Source organism: Eptesicus fuscus, chromosome 2 (genome assembly GCF_027574615.1).
Source record: "Eptesicus fuscus isolate TK198812 chromosome 2, DD_ASM_mEF_20220401, whole genome shotgun sequence".
In the NCBI taxonomy this organism is placed as follows: Eukaryota; Metazoa; Chordata; class Mammalia; order Chiroptera; family Vespertilionidae; genus Eptesicus; species Eptesicus fuscus.
This window is the reverse complement of record NC_072474.1, coordinates 47,066,509-47,082,473: the sequence shown is the minus strand read 5'-3', so window position 1 is coordinate 47,082,473 and position 15,965 is coordinate 47,066,509. Positions and strand designations below refer to the sequence as shown.

The window sequence follows — 15,965 nt, the reverse complement described above, 5'->3', positions numbered from 1 at the left end:
GGGTAGGGATTCCCTTGGGGCGTGGGGTGGCCTGGGTGAAGAGCCTGTGGTGGTTTGCAGGCCAGCCACACCCCCCAGCAACCCAAGCGGAGGCCCTGGTATCTGGGATTTATTTATCTTCTATAATTGAAACTTTGTAGCCTTGAGTGGAGCCAAGCCTCCTGCTTGCTCTGTGGCCTCAGCCATTTTTGTTGGGATTTATTTATCTTCTACCATTGAAACTTTGTAGCTGGAGTGGAGGCCTGGGTGAGTGGAAAGCTTGGCTTCCTCCATCTCCGGGGGCAACCCTAGCCTCCTGCTCTCTCCAGCTCCATGGCTGCCACCATTTCTGTTAGGATTTATTTATCTTCTATCATTGAAACTTTGTAGCCTAGAGTGGAGGCTTGGGCTGGCAAGGGCAGGCGGAAAGTTTGGCTTCCTCCATTGCCGGGGAAACCCAAGCCTCCCTCCTGCTCTCTGTGGCCGCAGCCATCTTGGTGGGGTTTATTTGCATATTTGCTCCTGATTGGCTGGTGGGCATGGCTTGTGGGTGTAGCGGAGGTACAGTCAATTTGCATATTACTCTTTTATTAGATAGGATTATTCAGAAGAGAAATGTTGAAAATTCACTCTTTTGCTTAAAATTTTATCCTCTTTGCTATCCAAGATGAGGTGTTAAAATTACACCTAAGCAGCGGTATCTGTTGTGGCTGTATATAATCTTAAAAATAGAGAAACTTTCTCGCTCTGATTCCTACCTGCACACTGGATGGCACCTCAGATTCTGTTTTCAAACTTTAGATTGTGACCCATTAGTGGATCTTGAGATCATTTACTGGGTTTAAAACATGTTAGGATTTTTTAAAAAGGAAATCTAGTAGAATAAAAAGAATATATTTTGTTATAGTGGGTCCTGCTTAAAAATTTTGAATATAGTGCCTCCAACTCCAACCTTAATGGTCTACCCCTATGGTCTTGGTCTTGCTGCCTCCACTAAGACGTCCTCCTGCTGGCCTTTGATGTCAGACATGGGGTTGTCACATGTGCAGTGACAACATGTGCAGAAAATAATTCATTAGACACTGCATATAGAACTCACCACATATTCAGAACTTAGTTATCACATATGCTTCTCACCTGGGAAATACAAGCAACTCACTGGAGAAGATGTTTTATTTATTTGCTAGGCAGCTACATTTTCTATTTTTCTTTCCATGGTGTGAAAATTTTTCTTCAAACCTCACCGTTGCGAGGGAGGGGGGGCGGCGGGGGGGCGATGCAGAGTTTAGGAGTGTCTTCTCAGCAGCCCACCCAGTCCCTCCCTTTCTGCTTCAAGGTCCTTCCTCAAAAGCACAGAACTGTGCGAAGGAAAAGTGAGAGGAAGGGCTGGGGAGCGGGGTGCAGAAGGGGCTTTCCCTGGCCTTTCCTAACCCCTGAGTTCCAAGGGCTTGTTGTAGGCTCAAATTTTTGAAATAAAACCTGCTTTTGCAATTAATGCAAATATTACTCAGTGATTCATCCTTTCCAAATAAGTCTTGGTTTCTTTTGACATTTGGTTTTGAATTATGAATTAACATTGACATCACTCTAGGGTTACTGTTACCTCAGCTCTTCACGGTGAACTTAAACTGTCTTACAAAGTGTGTAAAAGTTTAGATTTAACCATCGCCCAAGTATCTTTGGGGCTGCGGTTGGGCTTTTAAAATTGTGATCTTTTGGCACACATTTGTGCATGGGGAGTTTGTTGGAGGGAGGACTTCATTTAATTGGGCAGTTTGTCCAGTGCCTACAATTTATGTTCATTAAGGTTTTAACTACAGTTGTGATCATGATAATAGCCCTGCATCAGTTCTATAAAGTAGATTTAGTTGAGGTTTTTTTAATTAGGGTGAGGGCTGCTTCATATTGAATCCATGCATTCGCAGGCCAGGAAACCACCCACAAGTTTAAAACTATAAATATATTAAATGTACTAGAGGTACTGAATGCGTCCTGTCAGTTTAACAAGTCAACAGTCTTACCTCTGCTTTTGAAGACTGTGGGCTGAGATTGTTTGATCGGACTCAGGTGATCAGCCCAGTATAATAGAGAGCCTAAAGGCAAAAGAAAAAAGGGTTTTAATAATATTTTTGGAAATTGGCTCCTGTGGTGTTCTAAAAATAAGGATTTTTCATATGGAATGTTGTAACTGGTATTACCACTATGTTGCAATACTGTTTTCCTTGTATTCTTCATATAACTGAAAATCGTGCTGCTGATTCTTTAATATAGTTATATACCTGAATACCTTTAAAAATCCAAGTTTACAAAAAAGAGTTATGATGTAGGTGATTTGTTCTTTGAATAAACATCACTTAGCTCACTAACATTCTGAGTTCTTTTCAAAAGTCCAACCCATCAAAGTCTCTTATTTTGCAGATGAAGAGACAGATCACAGTGAGTTTAGTTGTATATCCAGTCACACCCTCAGCAATGGCAAAACTCTTGAATTTCGAATGACTTAATTCCTCTTTATTGTGTCAAGTCAATTTCCCCTCTTTTGACGGCTTGTCTTAATTGAGTACAGCTGTTTATAAATCTTCAAGCAGTAATTTCTTGTTTTAGACAAATACTTTCTTGCAAATCGGCATGGCCTTCTTGTTCTCTGGGGCTGAGCGCTGCCCTTTCCCCTGGTGTTGAAGCTGGACCCCACCCTGGATCCCACTAGGCACCCTCTCGAGGCATTCTCTCCCCTCACCGGTCACACAGGACTCTAGCCGATATCTAGAGGATTTCATTGCATGTTGGGGTCTCCTTTGGATGGTTTTTGTCCTTATTGAAGTGTTGGGCGATGTATTCATTAGGGCAGTGGTTGGCAAACCGCGGCTCGCGAGCCACATGAGGCTCTTTGGCCCCTTGAGTTTTTAGCAAAGGCCAGCTTAGGAGTATCCTAATTAAGTTAATAACCAATGTACCTACCTATATAGTTTAAGTTTAAAAAATATGGCTCTCAAAAGAAATTTCAATCGTTGTACTGTTGATATTTGGCTCTGTTGACTAATGAGTTTGCCGACCACTGCATTAGGGTGAGGGCTGAACTGTTTTAACAAGGAGATCCGTGAGTACACCGGGTTAAAGAACAAAGACGTTTTGTTCTCCCATCACCAGCGGTATTAGCCGCCTGCCATTCATCGTCACCTGTGTGGTAGAAGCTCTGTCTTCTCCGTGTCTGGTTTTATCCAACAGGAAAGAGAAAAAACAAAAACATGGAGGAAGGATGTTAAGCCCAGACCTGGCAGTGACACACAGTAGTTCTGACATTCCCCTGGTGAGCATTTCATCGGATGGCCATCCCTGACTCCCAGGAAGTGTGGGGCACGCTCCAGCTGAGCAGCCACACTTCCAGCTCCAGCTCTGTCACTGGAAAAGGAGAGAACAGATTTTGGCGGGCAGTTACCATTTCCAGCCTAGTCCCAGTGCGTTATACACTTCATTTGGGGGGTGGGGGAACTTAGCCTCAGGAATTCATATTTGCTTTCAGCCAGTGATATTTTTATCTTTTAATTTTTCATGTACTATATCTAAAATTTGAGCTTAGTAAAGTTAAATAAAATTAACCTAAATAAGGCTAATTCTTAAGTAAATAAATCCAACATGATATATGACTTTAGATACTGTTTTTATCTGGCAGTATGGTTCTTTGGTTTTCTCAGGGCCTCTGGATAATAGAAGATTGCTAGGCTTGCAATGTATCAATAGTTGGCTGCAGTTGATTAAGTTGGAGACTATAGCATTGATAATAAGGGCTCATATTTTTATGTCTTCCTTTTGAAGTTTTAATATTACAGCATTCCTATACAGTAGTCCCCTCTCACCCATGGGGGATACGTTCCAAGACCCCTAGGAAATGCCTGAAACCAAAGATAGTACCAAACCCTCAATATTACATATTTCCTATACATACATACATATGGTAAAGTTTAATGTATAAATATTACCCAGTAAGAAATTAACAACAATAACTAATAACGTCATAGAAAAAGTAGGACAATGAATTATAATAACAGTTATGTGAGTGTGATCTCTATCTCTCAAAATATCCTGTTGGGCTGTACTCGCCTTTTAACGTAAAGGAAGTACTTTATGGCTTCTTTGGGGCATATCCGAATGGCCAGCATCACTCCTTGCCCGTTGGGCCGTTATTAAGTAAGATAAGAGTCACTTGAACTCAAGCGCTGCTATCATGTGACAGTCGATCTGATCTCCTAAATGGCTACTAAGTGACTAGGCAGGTGGGTGAGGTGTCCAGCGTGGAGACACTGGACAGGGGGATGATTCACACCCCGGGTTGGATGGAGTGGGATGGAGTGGGATGGCAGGGGGGGTTCATCATGCTATTCAGAAAGGCACACATTTTAAAGTTTGTGAATTGTTTCTTTTGGGAACTTTACATTTAACATTTTTCAACTGCGGGTAACTGAAACTGCGCAAAGTGAACAGTGGATAAGGAGACGGCTGCACCGTTTTGACAGTGGCAGGAAATGGGCACAGCACACTGTAGCAGCCTCCCCTGGTGCCCTGATGCGCTGACCACGCCCTTTCGTCAGCCGGGTGACTGCCTCTTAGCTTCTCAACTGGAGCGGCATACAGAAAGCCTGGAGGCATTTCTAACACCATCACAGAGTTCACGCAGGGTTAGCAAATAAACTACGCAAAGAGCTAAGACTAAATCATTTAAGTCTACATGGTGACAAAAAAGAAAGGGCCTCTAAGAATCCAAATACGATTTTTATACGGAGGATGAAGATTAGCTATACCAAACTCCAGGACACTGTTCAGAGCCTGGCAGAAGGGTTTTTGGATTATACATAAGTGCTGATTCCTGGATTATGCAGTTTTTCTGCTGTTAGATTTAGGTCCCAAACAACTACACCATGTCCTCCTCCTTAAGTCTTTGAAAAAGAATTATGTGGGGTGTTACTGGCATAATACAGTTTACTCCTGCATGGTGGAATTGTTAAGGTGCATTTCAGGCTTACCGTTTGCTTTTGTTTTGCTTTGCTGTACAGCTCCAGAATGGCAGAAGAGGATCCATATTTGGGAGGGCATGAACAAGTAGGTATTATAATATCATCTCACCGATCATTTTCTATAAATATATTCATATTTAAAAATATACAGAAGTAACAATAGTAACAATCAGGCAAACTCTAAAATTGGTAAAACTCTCCTTTAAATTGTTTTTGCAGTTTCCCTCTCCCTCCATGGAAGGTCAGAGAGGATACGTCTTTAAAATGAGTAACTTAAACCCTGTTATCACACACACTGCTGCATAAAAACTATGTATGCTACAGGGCAAATAATAACTACTGTATTAGTGTCCTGGGGCTGCTGTAACAAATGACCACAAACCGGGTGGCTTAAAACAACAGAAATATATTCTTTCACATTTCTGGAAGCTACAAGTCTAAAGTCAAGATGATGACAGGGTTGGTTACTTCCAGAAGTTCTGAAGGAGAATCTCTCCCGTGCCACCCTCCTAGTCTCTGGTGGTGGCCAGCAACCCTGACATTCCTTAGCTTGTAACTGTATTACTCCAGCACATGGCCACCTTCCCCATGTATCTCTCATTTCTCTGTATCCAAATTTCCCTTCCTTTTCTCTCTTTTTTTAAAAAAAATATATTTTTTATTGATTTCAGAGAGGGAGAGAGAGATAGAAACATCAGTGATGAGAGAGAATCATTAATCGGTTCTCTCCTGCACGCCCCCCTCTGGGGATTGAGCCCGAAACCTGGGCATGTGCCCTTGGCCAGAATCAAACCCAGGACCATTCAGTCCTCAGGCTGACGCTCTATCCACTGAGCCAAACCATCTAGGGCCCTTCCTTTTCTCTTATAAAGGCACCAGTCATTGGATTTAGGGCCCACCCTTTAGTATGACTAGATCTCAACTTGATTACAATCTGCAAAGACACTATTTCCAAGTAAAGTCACAGGTACAAGGGGAACACACAATATTTACTCAAAACTCATCTAATGAGAAGGCAGGCTGGTATAGTGCAAAGATCTCTTAGACTTAGAAGTTGAAGGTCTTTATATAAGCGTTGGCTGCTACTAATGAGCTCTTAAAACTTGGTAAATCAGCCCTGGCTAGTTTTGCTCAATGGTTAAGAGAATTGGCCAGTGCACCGAAGGGTCATGGGTTTGATTTCCAGTCAAGGGTACATAACCTTGGTTGTGGGTTTGCTCCCCAACCCTGGTCGGGGCACTTGTGGGAGGCAATGTGTCTCTCTCACATTGATGTTTCTCTTCCCTCACGCTCTCCTTCATCCATCCTTCCATTCCCTCTGAAAAGCAATGGGGAAAATATCCTTAGGTGAGGATTAACAAAAGTTAAAAAAAAAAAAAAAAAACTTGAGAAATCATTTAGCACCCTCTGATCCTCACTTTTCTCCTTTGCAAAATAGGAATGCTAACCCCACACTAACAGGTGTGTTGAAAGACTTAATGGCAGTGACTGTGCTTTGGGAGCATAAAACGTCATTATTTTGGCAGTTATGAAGAGATGCCAGTGTCTTTTTTTTCTCTTTCTCTTAGTTTTTTACTTGGAAAAATTTGAATCCTATAGAAATGTTGAATAGTCTAACAAATCTTAGTTGATTAGTAATGATTTTCTTTTATTTATATATCTTTTAAATATTTATATCTATACTATATAGACGTTAAATGAACCATTTGAAAGCAATTTCAGACTCTAGGGTAATTACAATGGCAACATTAAAAATTTAATGATTTTAAGAATTATATAAACTACAGAGGTCTATTCATTCATCAGTTATTTATTCAGGCATTACTATGTAGCAGAACATAAGCTAAGGAGGTGGTACAAAAATAAGTGATGCATAGACCCTAACTTCAGAAGCTGCGATTCTAACAGGAGAGACAGTGACACAAATAGCTTGCTATGGTGATAAATACTGTAATCGTCTGCACAGAGCGGGGTCACTCTGTGCTGCCTCGTGCACTTTCCAAATGAAGTCTAGGTAAGCTGAGAGTTACTTGGAAGATGTAGTTAGCTAGGCTAGACACCGAGAGGGAGCACGGGCCACCAGACACCATGGGCCAAGATTCGTAATCATTTCACACTTAATATTTGGTGGCAACCACCTGAAAAGTGGATTTCCCAAATTTACACATGCAAACAATCAGTCAGAAAAATAAAACCCAAAGTGAAATACTTTCAAGGGGTCTAGGATTGCTTTTTTTAAAATATATATATTCAGCCGAAACTGGTTTGGCTCAGTGGATAGAGCGTCGGCCTGCGGACTGAAGGGTCCCAGGTTCGACTCCGGTCAAGGGCATGTACCTTGGTTGCGGGCACATCCCCGGTGGGGGGTGTGCAGGAGGCAGCTGGTCAGTGTTTCTCTCTCATCGATGTTTCTAGCTCTCTATCCTTCTCCCTTCCTCTCTGTAAAAAATCAATAATATATATATATTTTTAAATATATATATATATAAAATATATATATTCAGAGAGGAAATAAGAGGGAGAGATAGAAACATCAATGATGAGAGAGAATCATTGATCGGCTGCCTCCTGCATGCCCCCCACAGGGGACTGAGCCCACAACCTGGGCATGTGCCCTAACCAGACTCGAACCGTGACCTCCTGGTTCAACCACTGAACCACTCCTGCTGGGAGAGTTATTGCTTTTAAAAATAAAATAGACCTATCTAGCATTCATTTCTCTTGGTAATGTTCTGATTGATTTAGAAGGAACGGTATGCAGTGCTTTTCCCCATAAGATGCCCCTTTTGAACTTTATTGTAAAAATGGTGACAGAGGATAAATCCAGGTACAATTCCTTTGATTGCAGCATGAAAGACATTTGGCTACTCATATTATCAAAAACCGGTGATTTACCTTTCGTTTTTAATATGCCGTCTCTAACAATTAAAGGCAGAGTCTAACCAGCATTAAAGTTGTTTCTTCTTGGTTTTAGACCATCCTGTTTACATACAGGAAATCTTATCAACAAGAGATAGTCCTTTATGCCACACCAGAGTAAAATCTGCTGAAAACATTCATTTCGAAAGTTTGTTTTATGTGGGCATTTTTGTGATCATCAGCAATAGGAATGGGGCGTGTTCTGATATTTCAATTTTTGAGGGGAAAGTTCCTTGAAATTTGGGGTTTTTTCCCTTGTCTCAAACTTGCTGGCGTAGATTTCCTGAAGTTTCCTTGTGCTCAGTGAGATATCCTCCGTGCTGTAGCATATTCTGGAATTTGCACTCCACCTTTGACCTAATCCACACAGCAAGCTGCCGCCCAGCACAGCTGCTCCCTTCATGGAGGTGGAGTGTGTGTCTCGCTCCTCGGACGGTGTGTTTGCCCCGCTCCTCATTGCTTAGCCACCTGCAGGACCATCGCACAGACTTTTTTTCTGCTTGGTCATCTTTTCTGCTGATACTCTGCAAGCTGGGGCCTGTTTTTACAATAATTTGGTTTTTTATTCCTCTATTTCCTTTCCAGCAAATGATGAAAAGCATAGATGAACTTGACTCTTAAGCAGTGAAGTGAAGCACATTTATTATTCTTCAATTAAAAATTTGCATACCTCACAACTGATTATGAAGTGTCCTTTATTTAAACACTATTTGTGACTCTTGATTTAATACCTAGGTTCAAGAACCTAGTAATAAAAAAGGAGTAAATTGTAATTCTGGTGTGTTTTTTGTTGTTGTTGTTGTTGTTGTTGTTTTTTCAAATACCAACTCCAGCACGCTTACCAAGTAACATATCATAAAAAGTGAAATATGGTTGTTTTCTATGTTGTCCACAGACATTTCAAACAGATGACTGACTTAGGTTGAAATAGTACCAAACTAGAAATATGAATGTAAAGTCTTGAATAAACTAAGTGGAAAGAAAAAAATTTTCTTGGGATAAGTAATGACAAGTAACTTATTAAGACAGAACATAATTCCATCCAAATGTATTTCATGGTTTTCTCTTGGTGCTGTAGGAAATTACCTCACATTTAGTAGCTTCCAACAGCACAAGAGTTACTCTCTTGTCGTCTGGAGGTCAGAAGTCTGAAATGAAGGTGTTGGCAGGGCTGCTTTCCTTCCGGAAGCTTTCATTTCCTGGCCTGTATGGGCTTCGAGAGGCTGCCTGCACTCCTTGGCTTGTGACCCCTTCCATCTCACCAACCGCTCGTTTCCATTGTCACATCTCCTATTCTTCACTCCGATACCCTGCATCCCTTTATCAGGCCCATCTGGTTAATCCAGGGGAGGCTCCCCAGCTCGGCTTTCTTACTTTAATAACATCTGCAGAATCTTAATAAGTTACTAATAATTACTTATCCCAGAATCCCTTTTGCTATATGAGATAGTACTCACAGGTCTGGGGATTAGGATGTGGATGTCTTCGCGGAACCATTATGCAGCTGACGACACCCACTAAATTCCAGGTGTTTTTGCATTGCGCTAGGTAAATGAAATAAAATAAAAAAGGTGAGGGAACTCAGTGTTTAGTCCTCTGCTCCTTGGAATGTAAGTAATATCGTCTCTCTTTTTGTATATTGACCCAGGGCTGCTGTCTAATTTTTTCAGGGCTTGAAATCAAATGTCTAGAGTAGGGGGTTGTTTACCATCATAAAAGAAATCTCTAGGATTCTATTCTATGCTTATATTTCTAAGAGAGTATGAGCTTCAAGTCATTCATTCAGCAAATACCTATTAAGTATCCACTGTGTGATAAACATAGGCTGGGCCCCAATGATATAGAAGTTGAGCAAGTTCCCTCTGTGCTCTTTTAGAGCCAGGTTACTCTTTTCAAAATCCTTTGTCACGTAAACACAGTCCAGCCCCATGTAAAGTTTCATACACATGCAAATTTAGCAAGGTCTCATGAAGGTATTTTTAAAAATCTGATTTGAAATATTTTCAGATTTTTGTATTTGGCTTTAGTTTTTGTTCTTGTCATTGAGTTGTAGGTCTATTAACATCAAATGTTTAATACAGGTTGGAAAAATGATGATTGAAAATTTAAATTTTCTTTGTTACAGATGTTTCATTTGGAGCCTTTGAATCATACAATATTTAACTCAGAAATATTTCAACCAGAGATGCCAATGCCAACGGGTAAGAAAACTCACTCCCACTACCCTGTTATTTGGCTTTTACTTCTTTAAATTCAGGATTTGCTAGTGGTCTCTTTTAGAAATTCAGTGATATACCTGCAAAGGAAATGATGACTTATTTTCTAAAAAACAATCTTTTAGCCCTATCCGGTTTGGCTACTAGTATGTGGTTAGAGCGTTGGCCTGCGGAGTGAAGGGTCCCAGGTTCAATTCTGGTCAAGGGCATGTACCTCGGTTGTAGGCTTCTCCCTGACCCAGGCCCTGGTCAGGGCCCATGCAGGAGGCAACCAATCGATGTGTTTCTGTCACATCAATATTTCTCTCTCTTTCCCTCTCTCTTCTGCTCTCTCTAAAAATCAATGGAAAAATATCCTCGGTTGAGGATTAAAAAAAAAAAAAAACACAATCTTTTAATATACTTTCTAGAAATATATTTGCACAAAAAATGTTTCACCCCCATTTCCCATTGTATGACTTACAGTTGTTGCTAATATCTGCTAAGACAGCTCAGAAGGAATTTCTTCACTCAATGTAAGGATTTTCCCTTTTAGCCAATCTTACCATCTCTAAGTTATTTTTAACTCCTCTTTGTTTTGTCCCAGACTCGGGCGGTTTCAACTCCTCTGATCTATTACAAAAACACTCATTTGAGTATCTATTGTGTATGCCAGGCACTGGGGATACAAGTGTACAAAAATCATAAAAATCAGCTCAGTAGAAAAAAAATAATCTTTTAAAAAAGCTTTTAGTTTTATATTCTGCCCAGTTGGATAAAACATATGATAATCATCCTTCCTTCTAACATGACTATGTTATTCATCTCCACACACAGCTTGTTTTAATTTATTGATTTGTATGTAAGCTCTGTGTGATGGTTCTTTTTATGTGCCCCTCACATCACCAATGGTACTGAACAGACATTCACAAGCGCAGTGTGAGTCAATGATGGGAGCTGTATATAAAACAGGGCGTTTCGTAATCACCGAAGTGGACCTCAGCTCTTCGATTTAACATGGACTTGCTTGGCCTCAATGGAAGAATTTGCATCATTCTCATTTAAACAATAATAACACCTATTATTGTTATTCTGGTACTTATTTTTTAGATCAGAATGTTTTTCTACATTTTAATCTCTATTATTTCTGGGACTTCATGGGAGGATATTAATAAATCTGCTTTTCCTTCACCTTCACCATCAAAAGTTGTATTGCTGAGGTCTTGTTCTCTTTACCCCACAAAACACATTTTGTGGACTCCTGAGTTTTAAGATCTCGTGAGCTGCTGTCCAATTTGAACTCTAGGTCAGCCTACTGTGAAGAACAAGTAAATATCTTGGTAGCTTCTGTGTTTCCTATCAACTTTCAATTCTGGGGATCAAAGTGTTTTTCTTAGTATTAATGCTTTATTGAAAACATCAGAACTTGGTTCTGCCCTTAGGGGAACATAAACCTTTCCATTTAATGCCTATAGATGCCAAACAGTATCTCGAGGCAAATGCTTTCATAATGTCTTTATTTCATCAAGTTTTATGGAAATAGAAATAAGATTACCAAGAGAACTATCTTAAAAAATATTCTGTAGTCAGTTTCACATTGTAGAAATTATTTTGCCATATTAGGAAAGCTCTTAAAATTATACCAGAAAGACTTATTTCCCATTTATTACCTCTTCATTTTTATTGTTATAGTTCCTCTCTGTTGCAGTAGCATAGTTGAAGTTTTTATAATCCAAGATGTATGCTATTTTATTCATGTTTTAAAGGGCAGAAAGATCATGGATACCAATGTTGTAATTTTCACATGGACTATTTTATATGTTTCTTGAAATATAAAATCATAAGTAGTTCTATTACTTGTTGAAAACTATGAGATATAGTACAGCTGTTAAATCTATAACATTGCCCTTGCTGGTTTGCTCAGTGAATGGAGCATCAGCCTTCGGACCGAAGGGTCCTGGGTTTGATTCCGGTCAAGGGCACATGCCCAGGTTGCGGGCTCGATCCCCAGCAGGGGGCATGCAGGAGGCAGCCGATCAATGATTCTCTCTTATCATTGATGTTTGTCTCTCTCCTTCTCCCTTCCTCTCTGAAGTTAATAAATATATATATTAAAAATCTATAACATTATGCTGTTTTTTACATTTCTCTATAAAAGTGGGTTTTCACATCATTGGATAGACATGTGACCAAAAAAAATTTAGCATTAAAACAAATATTATATGGGTATCAAATCTAATTTTCTAGTTGATTTAAGTTTTGAGTGTGTTCCCTGAAAGAAAAATTGCCCCATTTCACTAACAAAATTTCCAAACCTTTAAAAATTTCAGATTTTTAAAAGAAATATCATCATTTAGCAAAAATAATAGGAAAACTTCAAGTACTATTAGAAGAATTAATAGTGAGAAACTAACATAAAATAATATTGTCAACTGTAATTGAAAAGTAAATAAATAATAATAATAATAAGTGAGAGACTTGAAGTTTAACATAAATATGCTCCAACTCTCCTATGTTTTCTATGGCTTCTAAATGCTGCTTTGTTAGAGGCCTCTCTTCCTGATGTGTTCGTTTGGCATCCTAGAGGGAATGTTTCTATGACTGTATCTGTTACACTGATATACAAATTTTATGTTAGTTGTGTGAAAATATTTCTATTTCTTATTGATTTTATTTTCTTATCAAAAATTAAATTCTAACCATGTTTTAGAATCTTAAAATTGCAATTCCTTTTCTAAAAGAAGTTGAAAATGTGCACAGATGAATTTTATACAGATAAAAGAGATAATTTACATAAATTATACTACTTTGGCCAGTCACTTCTCATATTTCCTTTTGTGTGGATGTTTTGCTTCAAATTCAGTCATTTTTCAACTGACTTTCTTGTACATTTCTTGAATAGTAACAGGGAATAATTATACCTTTGTTCCTTATAGTTCTCTAGCCTTATTCTGATTCATCATAAAACTAAAAGGATAAAAATAATTTCTCTCTTAATTTAGTTGTTTATTTTTTAGTTCAACCTGAAGGTATTTCATTCTTCTTAAATGTATTTATTTAAAGTAATAGGACTTGAATTTCTGGCCAAGGGACAGTGGAGATTGAAATGGACACAAGCATTCTCCCAGTGTTGTTTTTTTTTTTTTTTTTGGTAGTACTGAACTTTTTCATTAACATTCAAACAGGTGAGAAACAGCATATGCCTTTATTTATTGAAGAGCTATGTGTTATTATATTGTTGTCATAAAACACCCTGGGAAGCTTAGGGACTTTCTCATATTGAACAAATTTGTATTTATACTGTCAGAGTTTCCGATTTTCCTTTGAATTTCCAAAGTCAGATATAATCAGAATATGGAATAAGCGTCTAGTTTTCTTTACGTTTTTATAATAATTAACTGGCATGCACCTACCATTAATTAAGTTATTTTCAGGATTTTACAAAATGCTTCTGCTTTTTTAGATCAAAGTTTACATCAGAGCACAGTATTCAGAAATTGTATACAAACATCAAAAGCTATGGATTTATTAGAAAAGTCCATCATACCTGGTAGACCAAATTAAATTTGAGAAGGAGCGGGAACAAGCTAGCTGGTTAGGGAATGAAGGCTAGTTCTATGGATTCAATAAGGGAAAGGAGCCAGGAATGTAACATAAGGAAGAGCAGGCAGCCTGAGACCATTACCTGTGTATTTCACACATGTAGGTGTCATTTCAGTCTGGTAATGGCACAGGAAGCACATCCCCTCTGAAGGAAAGAAGTCAGTATCTAATGATGTGAAGGGAAAAAAAAAAAAGTCATAGAGTCCAGGAAGTCATTGCTGCTTTTAATTGGCATTCATGTCATTTTTAAAATGCTTTGTTAGTACACAAGATTATGAAGGCTATTGACATATTAATCTTTACCAAACACCAGGCCTTTTGTTAGGTTGTACAATGTACCATCACCATTCAAAAAATGGTTTTTTATTGTGGTTCTCTAAAGGTATAAAACTGTTAAAGTAATAATAAATTTAATATTCAAATGAGGAAGGTAAATTATATCCTTGTGGAATCTCAGCTAAAATTTTTCATTGAAAATTTTATTTTAAAACATAATTTCAGTCTTTTGCTTGCTTAATATTTTATATCAAATTTGAGAAGCCTCACATTCTTTTGGTTTTTGTCTGTTGTTTTTGTTTTTAGCAGATGGCCCATACCTTCAAATATTAGAGCAACCTAAACAGGTAAGAAGATGAAAGGAGTGGGAACTTTCTCTTTAAATGTTAGATCCATAAGTCAAATATTAATATCTCAAGCACCAAAAAATAGTAACTGAATTTTGTGAAGGAAGTAGCTGATCTAGATCAACAACTTGCCAAATTATGTAACAACTTCATTCATCCATTTGACATTTCTCTTAGTCATTCTGCAGACCATCCTGAACCTCCATACGTAGTTCCGTAAAACTTCCGTTAATTATAGATCCTTGGTATCTTGCTATCTCCACCAACTTTGCTTACCAGCCACTCCTAGGAAAGATAGGCTCTCTCCATTCATACAGAAATAATACATACATGCAGCTCACATACATGGAATTACATTCATCAGTCGTGTCCATCACATGCAGTACTTCTTAGCCTTCCTCCCACCTTTAGTAGCTCCAGCCTTTTCTGCGCTGTCTTTAGAACATGTACCCTAAGGCAGTGGTCGGCAAACTCATTCGTCAACAGAGCCAAATATCAACAGTACAACGATTGAAATTTCTTTTGAGAGCCAAATTTTTTAAACTTAAACTTCTTCTAACGCCACTTCTTCAAAATAGACTTGCCCAGGCCGTGGTATTTTGTGGAAGAGCCACACTCAAGGGGCCAAAGAGCCGCATGTGGCTCGCGAGCCGCAGTTTGCCGACCAAGGCCCTAAGGTATTAAAACCACCAGTGGGAGATGAATAGTATTAGAATGGACAGTTGAATTCTCTTCCTTCTGGTGTTAACTTTAGACTCAGCCTCTTTGTAGTCAAGAGAAGGAGTATTTTATTTCCTCATGTTCTTCCTCTTTCCACTGGATTCTGTAGAGGATCTCTGGGAATAGAAGTGGCCTCCTCACCCTGCTTCAAATCTGTCGATAATAGTGATTGGAAAGTGGGTGGAACTGGTGCTATGAAAGAAGAAGAAAGAGAATCTTTAACATCTGCCTGTAGATTTCAGTTATTAGGAGATAGAAGTGATGGTATAGTCCAGTGGTCGGCAAACTGCGGCTCTGTTGACTAATGAGTTTGCTGACCATTGGTATAGTCCTCTGCAGATTGAGGACAGTCAGTAAATCTCTGAATGGATGTGCTTACCAAACTTGTGTGAGACGGTGGGTTTGTGTACCTGGTGTCCTGCACTTATATTACCCAATACTTTTCCTAAATGTTTTTAGTAGCTCAGGTGAGTGAGTGTAGCATTTAGCAAATGCTAACTAGGTCAAGAACTTAAAGCATTTGTTGTGGTTACTATAATTGTGGCATTACATATGTATTTGGATTTTGGTCAACATTTAAAGGGTATAAATATCTTAACTATGACCAATAGACTATCGTTATAAGGCTGAACTTAGATAAACGTTTTTGGTGTGGGGACTGGAATGCCACATGAGATTTTGGGGCATTGCTCCAGTAGCTTATAGGTGACACAACCGGACTCCACAGTCTGCCAACATTACTTTCCTTTCCTTATGTCCAATTCCATAGTGGTGACTTCTCACAGCTGGTCACCAATTCGCTCAAAGACCCTCCCAGGGGAACTTTATCCCTAAAATTTTGTGCAGGGGTCTGGCCTCCTGGAAAATTTTCTAATTGGAAGATCTGGGTCATTTGTGAAAATGAGAAATCAACTAAA

At 39.0% G+C, this 15,965-nt stretch overlaps 1 protein-coding gene across 1 annotated transcript in view; it reads left to right on the top strand.

Moving 5' to 3' along the window:
- The window catches only part of NFKB1 (nuclear factor kappa B subunit 1), a 132,928-nt gene that overhangs the window by 16,420 nt on the left and 100,543 nt on the right, over positions 1–15,965 (top strand). The window contains exons 2-4 of the mRNA XM_008156643.3: positions 5,028–5,073; positions 10,033–10,108; positions 14,288–14,328. Of these exons, the coding sequence (XP_008154865.2) occupies positions 5,035–5,073; positions 10,033–10,108; positions 14,288–14,328 (156 nt within the window). The 5' untranslated portion in view covers positions 5,028–5,034. The remainder of the gene's footprint in view (positions 1–5,027; positions 5,074–10,032; positions 10,109–14,287; positions 14,329–15,965) is intronic.